The 12,750-nt window shown below is 50.0% G+C and overlaps 1 protein-coding gene across 1 annotated transcript in view; it reads right to left on the bottom strand.

The window, feature by feature from the left end:
- Positions 1–6,955: 6,955 nt before the first annotated feature.
- GRB2 (growth factor receptor bound protein 2) overlaps positions 6,956–12,750 on the bottom strand; it is a 66,335-nt gene continuing 60,540 nt past the window's right edge. Inside the window, exons 4-6 of the mRNA XM_055408610.2 lie at positions 12,478–12,600; positions 9,654–9,822; positions 6,956–8,949 (exon numbers count right to left, since the gene is read on the bottom strand). Coding sequence (XP_055264585.1) covers positions 8,764–8,949; positions 9,654–9,822; positions 12,478–12,600 — 478 coding nt within the window. The 3' untranslated portion in view covers positions 6,956–8,763. The remainder of the gene's footprint in view (positions 8,950–9,653; positions 9,823–12,477; positions 12,601–12,750) is intronic.

Below are 12,750 nucleotides of genomic sequence, written 5' to 3'. Positions count from 1 at the left end.
AACTGTGAGCTGTTTGCAGTTACCAGTTCGAGCAATATGGACAGTTTGTTCCAAGCTCTGATTAGCTGTAGGGACCTCAGCAGGAGTTGGAGGAACCTGTTCAACTGTTTCAAAATATGGCCAGTTGGGGCTTTAAGTCACAGCAGCATCGACCAATGGCAGGGCTTCTCGGCAAGGTTATGGACAAACTGGGCCGTGGTTCTAGAATGAAGAGTCCATTGCCCTGAATGGCTGGCTGAACTTTACCTGCCCAGAAGGCTAGTTTTAATTTTTTGAGGAACCTACATACTGTATTCCATAGCAGCTGCACCAATTATGTTCCCACCAACAGTGGACAAGTTTCATTTTCTCTGCCTTCTCATCAATACTTGTTTTTTGCCTTTTTTTAAAAATAGCCATCCTGACAGATGTGACATTTTGTCCGAAGAAACATAAATACTCCCCAGGCTCCCAAAGTGTTGGAAAGAGCGACTTATGGTCAGAAAGTGTTTACAAAAGGACTTATACCCTTTATTCAGAACAAAATATTTTGAATTGTGTTCACACAAGATGTTTGAGCAGATTTTAACAAATTTCATTATAGGAGTTGTAAAGCATCTCATCTAAGGGAGCACCTTCAGCTCTTTTTCATGCTTTTTGTTTTAACATTTATTTATTTATGTGACTGTGCCGAGTCTTAGCTGAAGCACATGGGACCTTCCACCTTCATTTTGGCGCACGGTATCTTTAACTGTGGCTTTCAAGCTCTTACTTGTGGGAGGGCTGGATCGTGTGGAATCTAGTTCCCTGACCAGGGGTCCAACCCAGTCTCCCTGCATTGGGAATGCTGACCCGACCACCAGGGAAGTGAAGGGAAGTGAAAGTCGCTCAGTCGTGTCTGACTCTTTGAGACCCCGTGGACTATACAGTCCATGGAATTCTCCAGGCCAGAATTCTGGAGTGGGCAGCCATTCCCTTCTCCAGGGGATCTTCCCAACCCAAGGATCAAATTCAGGTCTCCCACACTGCAGGCAGATTCTTTACCGCAGAGTCACAAGAGAAGCGCGGATCACCAGGGAGTCCCCTCCAACTCTTAGCCTCAGTATTTGGGCCCTAAACTAATTTTGTCGGCCTGGTTTTGTGCAGGGAGCTCTGGAAGCAGTGGAAAAGCCTTCTTGGAGCTTGCCTGCTTGAGGGGTTTAAATGCGAGATTTAAACACAGCATTGTGTGTGAGATCAACTGCCAAACAACTTCACTTCAGTTCAGTCACTCAGTCGTGTCCGACTCTTTGCGACCTCATGGACTGCAGCATGCCAGGCCTCCCCGTCCATCACCAGCTCCCAGAGTTTACTCAAACTCATGTCCATTGAGTCAGTGATGCCATCCAACCATCTCATCCTCTGTCACCCCCTTCTCTTCCCACTTTCAATCTTTCCCAGCATCAGGGTCTTTTCAAATGAGTCAGTTCTTCACATCAGGTGGCCAAAGTATTGGAGTTTCAGCTTCAGCATCAGTCCTTCCAAAGGATATTCAGGACTGATTTCCTTTAGGATGGAAACTTTAAACCATCCAATAATTCAGTAGGGAAATGAGATCAACATCTGTCTAGAGAAATCGATACCTTCCCATATGCAGACAAACACCAGTGAGATGAAAAGACCAGGGAAAAGATGGCTGATTTAAAGAATCAATAAGAGACTTCCCCAGTGGCTAAGACTCTGTGCTCCCAATGCAAGGGGCCTGGGTTCCATCCCTGGTCAGGGAACTAGATTCCACGTGCCAAAACTGAAAGCTCCTACGAGCCACACCTAAGACCCAGCACAGTCCGAGAAATCTATAAATATTAAAAAAATAAAAAGAGAGAGCCTTTCCTGTGCTCTCTCCTCTTCCTCATCTTAAAAAACAAAAACAAAAACAACAAAACAGGGAGTTCCCTGTTAGTCTAGGATTTGCTTTCACTGTAGAGGCCCGAGTTCCATCCCTGGTCAGGGAACTAATGAACTCCTGCAAGCCATGCAGTGCAGCCAAAATAAAAATAAAGTTTTTTTAAAAAGACAGTAAAAAAATAAAATGGGCTTTCCAGGTGGTGCTAGAGGTAAAGAGCCCACGTCCCAATGCAGGAGACATCAGGTTCCATCCCTGGGTCAGGAAGATCCCCTGGAGAAAGGCATGGCAACCCACTCCAGTATTATTGCCTGGAGAATCCCTTGGATAGAGGAGCCTGGAGGACTCCTCTCAGTTAGACACGATGGAAGCAACTTAGCAGATGTAAAAAAAAAAAAATCCACAAAACAGATGAAATATTAATATCTGGGAATAAATAGGACAAGAAATATGCAAAACCTCCAGGAGGAAAACTTTGAAACTTTCCCAGGGGACATGAAACTGGAGAGATACACTGTGTCCTTGGACAGGAAGGCTCAACGTCATAAAGATGTCAGTTCTTCCGAAGGCAGCTTATAAATCTAACAGGATCCAAATAAAAACACCCAGAGGCGTCTTTTTTTTCTGGACTTAGACAAGCTGATTCTAAAGTTTACGTTAAAAATGTCAACAAGCAAGAAGAGCTGGGACTAGGCGAGAAGGGAGATCGATGGGGGAGGAACAGTCCCATCAGGGGTCCTAACCGCTGGAGAGCCTCAGGAAGCAGCCCCTCCACGCCTGCAAGGGCCAAGGAACAGGACCCTGCCACTAGGAAACTCAGTACAAAACACAGCCTCCCACTCTGCTGAAGGCTATGGCGCAGCCTGGAGGGGAGGGGAGTTTCCGGAGAATGGATACATATATGCCTGAGTCCTTTTGCTGTTCACCTGGAACGATCACAACATTGTTAATGGGCTATACTCCAATACAAAATGTTTTTTATTTTTTTTTTAATGCATTCTCTCAAATCTGAGAGCTGACAATACATGGCTCTTTTAATACATGCTATCTGAGCAACTGGGTTGCCATCTGGAAACAGATCGATCCAAGCTCTCACTGATCACAGCCTTTAAACGGATCAAAGAGTTAAATATAAAAAAATTGAAAATAGTGGGTGACTTCCTTGGCTCTCAGTAAGAACAAGAGTTGTGGGTGGGCACAGGGCTGAGCAGGAGTGGGCTGGACCCTCAATGAACTGCCAGCTGTGGGAGCCAGCAGTGGGTAATACACATTACTCCGTGTAATCCTCACTTTCTTTTTATCGACTTGGTTCTTGACCTGAGGCTTAGAAAGGTGACTTGTTTAAGGTTACCGGCCTGGTGACTCACTCCCCAGACACAGGAGGTGACCTGTCTGAGGCCACCCCAGAATCTGGGTCCCTCACTGTGGCACCACTGGTCCCGGCTGTAGACCACAGCCACCGGCAGCTGGGCTGCTGCAGCAGGGCCTGGGGCTTGGAGGCGGCGGGTGGGGTGGTGTCACAGGACGGGTCAAGGGGCACTCCTGAGTTTGGGGTTCTGAGACGGTGGTGGAGCCAGTGTTCACTGGGCGCCGGGCAGGAAAGGTTCTCAGAGCGGGGGTGTGTAGGGTTGGGGATAAGCGGACAAGCAGAGAGGAGAAGAGACCTTGGCTTCAGATCAGAGACAGAGGTGGATGTTGGCAAAACAGGGATACTCAGAAGGGGCTCAGTGGGCCAAAGGGCTGGAGGACTGGACCAGGCTGACTGTAAAAGGCTTTGAACACCAAAGCCATCATCAGTACCAGCCCCATCGTACTTATTTTTTTTTCCCAGTTACCTTTACCACAGGACCGCCAGAGAAGTCCCCCATCACACTTTAATGGTCTGTAAGACTTCTATAGATCCCTCAGGGCAACCTGGTGACAGGGCTTGTTTTTAAGCAGATGAATGAAGGGGTCAGAGGTGAAGGGCTCTGCCCAAGGCCACACAGCCTGAAACAAAACCCTGGGTCTCGTAACTCCGAGCTTACTCTGACCTCTCAGTACACAGGTGGGTCAGGAGGCTGCACTTCGTCCTCTCAGCAACCTGGCAGCCGGGGAAGGTCTCTCGGCAGAAGGGAAAAGGCGTGCTGGGCAGTCTGGGGACCATCAGGATGGGCTGGGAAAGAGACAGGGTGGGGGCCGGGGAGGCTGGGGGAGGCTGGCCCTGGGGGCCAGCTCCTGGATGCACAGCTACCCCAACACCGGCAGCCCCGTCTGCCTCCCGCCTCTCTCCTTTGGCGCTTCCTCGTCCAGGCCTCAGGGCTTGGCTTTCCTCAGGGCTTCAGCCCGCATCCTGCCTTGTTCCCTCTCGGAGAGCAGGTGTGATCTCGCCCAGGGCAGGGACTTCAGGGCCACCTCCACACCTCTGACCCTGATCTGAGTCCCCTGCCCAGATCCGTCTCCCGAGTGAGGGGAACACCTTCTCTGCTCCAGATGTCTGGCCACAGGCACCTCACATGCAACTGTCTACCCTCCCTCCCCACCATACCCCTGCTCCCTGGCTCAACGACAGCAACCTCAGGCTCCTGCTGCTCAAGAAGGATCCCCACGGTCATCACTACCCCTCCTCTTCCTCGACCCCGCAACCCACCCTCCCACACGTGGCTCAGATCAACCAGCTTCTGTTGGCTCCCCCCACGGCCCCTCCTGCTCACCAAGGGGTCTCCTCCGTGGTCCCCGTTGTTCACTGTTCTGGTGGAAAAGGACTGTCTGCTCCTCTGCTTCAAGTCCTTCACGGTCTGTCCTCATACACCCCGACACGAGTGTTTGTAGCAGCATCGTTCAGGACAGCTGGAGTGGACACAACCCATATGCCCATCATTGTTGCTGCTGTTTACTTGCTAAGCTGCTTTCGACTCTTTGTGACCCCGTGGACTATAGCCCTACCAGGCTCCTCTGTCCATGGGATTTCCCCGGCAAGAATACTAGAGTGGGTTGGCATCCCCTTTTTCAGGGGATCTTCCCGGCCCAGGGATCAAACACTCCTCCTCTCCTGCACAGCAGGTGAATTCTTCACCACTGAGCCACGTAATAAACCCCCATCATTGTATGAATGTATAAAAAAGACGTGGTGTCTTCACACCAAAGCATGTTAATGGCCGTAAGGATTGACATCCTGATACGTGTCACCCCAGGGATGAGCCTTGGAAACAGGACGCTGAGTGAAAGAAGCCCGCCACAAAAGACCATGTATTATATGATGTCACTTAAAACGTCCAGAACAGGTAAATCCATAGAGACAGAAGGCAGATTAGCGGTTGCCAGGGCCTGGGAGGGGTTGGAGGAAAACACCAAGTAACTGATGATAGATACCTGGTTTCTTTGCAGGAAGATGAAAAAGCTCTGAAGTTGACTGCATCATCTATGAATACTACTAAACAAGAGTACCCCCCCCCGGCCCATTTTAATTCTTAGCCACATTCTGCACCGTGTGGGATGTCAGCTCCCCCACTGGGGACTAAACCCCCAGCCCCTGCATTGGAAGCCCCCAAATGGTCTACGTTAAGTGGGTGACTTGTGGGACTTCCCCAGCAGTCCAGTGGTTAGGACTCCAAGCTTCCAGGTCAGGGGGCCTGGGTTGGATCCCTGGTCTTGGAACTAAGACCCCACAATCTGCATGGCATGACCAAATAAATAAATAGATGACTTCCACATAGTGAACTGAATCTCCGGAAAGCTATCCTTGGAAAAACAAAAATCCCCAAACCCGAACCTTCCAGAGCTGCCCACTTTCAACTCCTTCTAGTGGAGCCCTGCTTCATCGTGCCCCACCTGGGGACTTGGGTGGAGGGAGGGGTCTGTAACTCCCCAGCCCTAGTTTAAGAAGCCCCCAAAGGAACACACATTCCGTCAGTAAGCAAGCTCTCTGTGCTATTCTGTGAAAATCAGGGCTCAGATGGAACCTGGAGAATTTGCAAGTCAATTCAGGTTCGCTGGTTCACTTGTTTGGGAAAGCAGGACATCCTGACTTGAAGGTCAGCTACTCAGAGGGACGACTGTTGAGGAAAGGCAGACACGGTGCCCATAACCTTTCTCCTTCCAACCTGCCCCCTTGAGCTGCAGCCTGCAGGTGCTATCACTGCCACCCTCTCCACAATCATGTCTAAATCAAGCTTCTGTTCCCAGGGCACTGGGTTAGAAGAGTGTCAGGAGAGCTGCTCAGAAGGAAACAGGGCGGAGCCCACTCATCCAGCAGAGCTTTCGGTTGTCAAAGCCGGCTGAGCTGTCCCACTGCGGAGTCTCCCCAGAGGCGCTCCTCGCCCAGGAATGACAGACCCAGGGTTGGAGGAGGGGGACACAGCCACCAAGAAACTTGTGACCAGACTAGTGCAAAAGCAGTCATTTTCCTATTAATTCTGAGGCTGTTCTGAAGCCATGAGTCAAAAGGGGGCAAAAGAACCTCACGGAGCCTGCAAGTTTTCACTCCAATGGCCCCATTTTGGATCAGCTTAGGAGGAGCCAGCCTGGGTGGACCCTGAGCCCTTTGGCTCCCAGCAGGCCAGCCACAAACAAGGCGGTGTGCTGGGTTCCGAGTACACAAGTGGGAACTCCTCAGATCTGGCGTTCTGCTTTCTCTCTAAACAAGTCCTCCTTCACCTCCTGTTGTCAGTGCTGAGTGGGGACAGGCCCAGGGTCACCCTGAAGAGGCCCACTGCGCCGCCGAGACTCCTTCCACACGGCTCCTTCTGTCCGTCTGTCCTTTATGGAGGTGGGGGGTGGGCGGGATGAGAATCAGGCCAGCCACACTTGGTCCTAAGCACTAGATCTGCGTTGGTTTTCAGAGTGTGGCCTGTGCCTTCTGTCAGAAACATCAGGCATGCCTGCGGGTGCCCTCAATGGGGGAGCTGAGGGTGGGGCCTCCGACTCGACAACAGGAACCTGCTCCCAGGGATTCTGATCAACGTGACGTGGGCATCACTCTTCTCGGAGCCCACGAGACCCACGTGGTTCCCCAGAGTGAGGTGAGTTGGAAATAAGAGCACAAGCGCCCCCAGTCCCTGACAGTCTCTAGGATTTTAAGGCAAAGGAGTAAAAAAAAGAAAACATATACAGTGAAGAATTCAATGTATGTTTATTATTCACAGTTAATCACTACCTACCAAATGCTATCCGCAGAGTTAAAGGATTAAGTACATAGGTCTTTTTAAACACTGATTTTCTTTTAAATATATACACACAAAACTTAGTTCTGCAAGGCTGCATGATATACACCAATTCCAAAATAAAACAATCAAATGGTCCAGGTGCAGAATGCCAGAGATTCCTTGTATTATCAGGAGAGAAGCGAGTGGAGAGTGGCGGATGCTCTGTCCAGGAGGGCAGCCCCTCCTGGGCCCCAGGCGCTCCGGGCTGAGTCCGGTCCACGACCAGAGTCCAGCAGAGATGCTGCCTGACCACTTCAGGAGCTGAAGGCCACCATCAACCCCCAGCGGCTCTGTCTCTGTTGTGGGAAGGGGGCAGGTGGGGAGATGATGCTAATGGCGCATCACCACAAGGGACAAGCCGCCGGCAGGAGGTGGACGGACAGAGCTCTGCCACAGACTCGGCCTTCCTAGTTCCAACCTTCCTTCCGCCTGCCCCTGCGTCACAGAGACACCTCCTTCTTGGGGGGCCAGGTGGAGCAGCTATGAACACAGCCTGCTGTGAATGCAGAAACGAAACATCACCCAGCTGGGCGGGGCAGGCAGGGGACACAACAGGTGAAAGACATGAACAGATACCTCCAGCTTTCAGAGCAAGAAAAATGATGCGAAAACACTCGTTTTCTCCCCCAGTGTAGAACATGGTAGAACCCGATACAGTTTAAACTCCTTGGACTTTCCTGCATTTGAAACTGGCTGGCTCCAGACTGGTTACTGTGGGTGTCTGGAACTAAGGAGGGGACAGATAACACCCGAGACGGCAAGGTCAGGGACCCAGCCACCCCCCCCTCGCCCCAGCCAGATGCAGTCAGACGTGGGGAGGGCGGTAGAGTGGCTCCACTGCGCCCTGGCTCCCTTAACCTCCAGGGGCTGCAGATGTTAAAGCTGAATCTAAGCCTCTGGCTGCCCACAGACAGGACGCCCACACCCTCCTCTCGCCTGTCTCCTCTGCACTACCCTGTCCTCCCCTCCCCGGGGGGGAAATATTTACACAGAGTAGGAGACAGATTGGCTGACGGTCTTTAACTTATTTTTAAAACAAAACAAACAAGAAAAAAAACACCACTCAGAAGCAACCCTCGAAATAAGGCAGAAGGCACTATGAAAACCAGCATGCTCGGGAACACCACTTGAAAGGGAAATGGATACAGAAAAGACACAGGTTTGGGGCCTGGCTCGCAGGAAGCCCTGGGGGGGAGCACCCCCTCCTGTCACCCCCACTCACGCCCTCCCTCCTCGAGCAGAAGCTGAAGGGCAGGGGCCGCCTGCTCCTGTGAGTGTGTATACAATGCAGAACACAGAAGCGGCTGTTCTGTCTTCCCGACTAAAACAGACACTTTGCATAGAGAAAATATCAGCCCACATGGTTTCTTTTCCTTTATTATTGGCATCAGCTAGGACTATATGTGGCAGTAAATGTCATGCACTGATGGACAGAAGAGGAAAAAGGATGAAAAAAAGGACAGAGGAGGAAGAACAGGAGCAGCAGTGAAAATCTGTAATAAAAACTCTTTTCTTAATTTATAGGTAAGTTTTGGCATTGTTATATCCAACTCCCCCTCCCACCCCCCAGAGTTCCAACCAAAGTGAGCCGGTCACCAGGTGACCCGGCCAGGTGTTCTGAGCTCCCTCACAGGCTGCTGACAGGGGCAGCTCGTGGGTTTAATTCTTTTGTGTGTGTTTAAAATTTTTCACTTTCTTTAAATAATCTCTTGACTCTTAGACGTTCCGGTTCACGGGGGTGACGTAATTGCGTGGGAACATGCCGGTCTGCCCGTGGCAAGCCCCTTTCCACCAGTTGGGGTCTGAGTTATCCATGACGTGAATAAAGTCTCCCCGACGGAATCCCAGCTCTCCATCCTCTTGGGGGTCAAAGTCAAAGAGGGCTTGGACGTATGTCGGCTGCTGCAGAAGAGGGCAGGAAGAAAACACACATCGCACCCTTGACCATGGCCAGCTCCCTGGAAGCGGACCGATGACGGGGAAGCGAACGTGGGCCAGCCTTTCCACACCTTCTGAAACAACCCCTCGCTTCTCCTCCCTCCACAAACTCTTGCGGAGTTTACTCTAGGCAGGTGTCCTATACTCTCACCAACGGAGGAAACCACCGCAGGGGGGACCCAGCCTCAGCCCAGCATCCAGCAGCAGCTACTGCTTCGGGAAAGAACTACAGAAACAGCCCCTGGAGCTTTGCTTACAATCCCAGATGCAGAAATGTTTCCCATCACTGTGTCACTTAGGAAAGTCGAAAAGACACAACAGGCTGGTGCTAACCAGTATGTGAGGCGCAGGATTTCAGCCCTGAGTGTGGACCCCACCCACTTACAGGTGTGACTTTCCTCACAGTCTACTTCCAGGCAAAGTGTGTGCGAGGGTGTGTTAAAGACCCTCAGCCCTAGAGACACAGGGTAACTTTTGTAGCACACTGCTTCACGGAAGCAGCCTCTGGGAAATGCAAAACTGTTTCAAATCCAAATCTTTAATATGAATTAATAATGAGCACAGAAGGCCCTGAAGTAACCCTTAAAAAAAAGCAAAAAACACCTGCTCACCTAAAGAGCTATTCTTAACTGCTTAAGGATGATCCCAACCTCTCTTTCGAGGCTTACCTGTGGCACCTGCTCTATATCCCGGAGAAATATCTGCTGGTTTCTGGAGACAGATGTAGATCTGTGATAATCTACCAGCTCATTCAAAGAGTTGAACTTGACCACCCAGAGGAAATACTTTCCAGCCCCATCTCGGAGCACCTTGAAGTGCTGTACATCATTTCCAAACCTGGGGAGGGGCAGAGGATGCACGTGAGACCGGGCCTCAGGGCTCTGTCCTGGCTGCCCAAGGGCCACCTGCCCATCAAGTAGGATCCCTAGAGACCTTGTGTCTTGGCCGCGCCCTCCCAGGCTGAGGAGACCTGGGACCACGACTGCAGCACAACTTGACTCCCTGGCCAGTGGAGAGTGCCCTGAGACCCTCCATCAGGATGATGACTGCCAGTGATAACAGGAAGAATCCTCGCCGGACAGGAAGCCCTATTAACCTAATTCTGAAGACATTAGTTTAAAAAAAAAAAAAAAAAGCCCCAATGCACAGAATGCTTCTATGTGCCGTGGACTGTGCCAATAAAAAACAAACTGAAATCCTGTGTGACATCTGAAGACTACAAAAGGTAGGATAGGAAATAAGGTGAGAAAAGGGGGGCTGGACACACTTCCAACAATTCTCCTGTAACTGAGAAAAGTTTAAAGTTGTGTTTTCTAATCACGGATTTTTAGTTCTACACATGCTAAAAAGGTCTCAAAAGAAAAGGACATGAAGGGACAATAAATAAAGGCCCAGGCACCTCCCCACCCCCAAAAGGCTTCTCTACCACCTGGAGAAATGACAAATGCTCTCTTTACAATGGCCCAGAAAAACAGCATGATCTGGTTGAGTGGGAATGGCCCACCACCATCATGCTCTCTGCCTTGAACATCAGCTCAAGCAAGGCCCCACTGGCATCCAAAGATGCTCTATGAAGATCTGTTAAATGAACAAATGGGAGCCTCATCCTCCCATCATCCGTGTTAAAGCAAAAACACTTTTTAAAACCAACCCAGCAGGTGGCAGCACTGAGCTTGAAGGAATTCACTGAGTACAGGTGCAAAGAGCTTAGAAACTGCACTGCTAAGCGTTCATGAGAAAAAAGGTGTCTGAGCAAGAAAGCTTTATTGAGGAAGGACATATTTACAGGGTTCAGGGAAGCCCTCTACTGCTGTGCATAGCACGTGGCTTCTGAAAGGGGAACAGGGTCCCTGATGGGGTGAGCTGTTAACGACAGGAGTCTTTCCACCACAGACGCCGAACACCTTGAAAACTTAAGGCTGTGGATTCTTGAACCTTCTTGGCTCAGGTGCTTGTATTATTAAGAGGTGGTTATGACACCGGTTTCAAATTTTATTTCTAAAGCAAGGAATACGTGAGCTCTTTAAAGGTTTTATTTGATAAAATGGGAGCTTTCTGGCAGCCACCTGGTGAGCATGAGCAGGGACCATGCTCATCAGACAACCAAACGTGAACTGCCAGGGGCTTCTGGGCACCATTCAAGGATTAACTGCCTGTATCCCTCGTCTTCCATGGCTGGGTTTATATTTGGGTCTGTGTAAGACATAAGGAAGAGGAGGAAATGCAAGTTAATGAGAAGCATAAGAACTCTTCCACCTCAAGGCGCTCCTCGCCCACCAGATCCTCATTTGCATGTGTTTAATCAGGCACATCAGAAAGCCACTGTTCTGTGCATGTGGGAGTGAGGGGTACACGGGAAATCTCTGTACCTTCCACTCAATTTTGCAGTGAACATAAATTCTGCTCTAAAAAAGTAAAGCCTATTAAGAAGAAAAAAGAAAAGCCATTGCTAGATGAGGAAAACTGATAACTAGATGGCTTGATTTTTTCATGATGGGACTAAAACCAAACTATACTGGAAATGTAGCAGAGAATACTGAAAATGTTACCTGAAACCACCTCCCACATCTTCACAGAGAAAAGGAACACAAAAATTTTTCGATTTAAACCTACAGTAAAAAAAAAACCCCAACACTTTAACCGCACATTTGGTCCTAAAATGAAACAAGACATTGAGTTGATTTCTGAAACTGAAAAATCTTGATATCATTTGTAAATGGCAAATAAATTGTTTTACAGTCATTTTAAATGTATATTGAAGTGATCTGAGTTAATCTAATCAGCCCTTCATCATATAAGTGATGAGGTGACCAGTAAGATTCCTGGGGTGGGAGTGGGGGTAGGGGCACATTTCCTGTAATATGAACTAGAAATGGACAGAGTCAAAACACATATGCAAGGACAACTGGAGTCAAAATCCTTATGTCGTGGGTGGGGAGTGATTAGCTGAGAATTCCCAAAGTTCCAGTTTATATCCTCCATGATCCCTATGGTGGTATGACTCCCTGCCTTCCCCTTCTGCATACCAGCTCCCTTCCACATTTAAATTTACCCCTGGGAAAAGCAAAAAGCCCCCAAACTCCTGTGGTCACCTTTTGCTGATGCTGGCAGCCTTTGACTGGACACCTGGAAAAGGCATGAGGCAGCTGACCTGGTGACCAGCTGCTGTCAGAGCCGGGTGTGTGGGGAGCACTGCTGGGTGGTGGGGGCTGGGGGAAATGACCAGTGTTTCCTCTCTGACACTCAGCTGCTCAGCAACTGAAGACGGTCTCCACATGGGAATCTAAATCCAGTGCTGCGAGAGACAACTTTTAAGAGGAGCCAGAAAGGAGGATTTTAATATACAGTTTTCTGATTTAAAACAGGCTGTTTAGACGAAACCTCTCCTAGGTTGCCACCTTTGGTGTGTGGAGCCAGACACCTGGCCCCTGGCTTCACAACGTCCATTAGCTGGAGACAGGATTCCAGGCAGGCAGAGCAGGAAATACTCACTTGACGGAGAGGGAGAAATCCCCAGGAGCACTCTCGCTCTCTCGGATAAGAAAGGCCCCATCATGCCGCTGTTTGCTGAGCATTTCTTCTGCCTTGGCTCTGGGGATTTTGCCAAAAAACCACCTAAGGAAGGAAGGCAAGCCAGTCAACATCTGCTTCCCCACAAAGAAAAGGGATGTCCAAACGTAACAGCACACTCCTCGCCGGGGGAAGGGCCTCCCTCTCAGCCCTCCTGTCAGCACACGCCCGTCCCGGCTTTCGAGGGGTACCGTC

The sequence above is a fragment of the Moschus berezovskii genome, chromosome 20, assembly GCF_049115385.1.
Source record: "Moschus berezovskii isolate FMDL1 chromosome 20, NW_MosBer_1.0, whole genome shotgun sequence".
Lineage (NCBI taxonomy): Eukaryota > Metazoa > Chordata > Mammalia > Artiodactyla > Moschidae > Moschus > Moschus berezovskii.
This window is presented reverse-complemented; position numbering and strand designations above follow the sequence as displayed.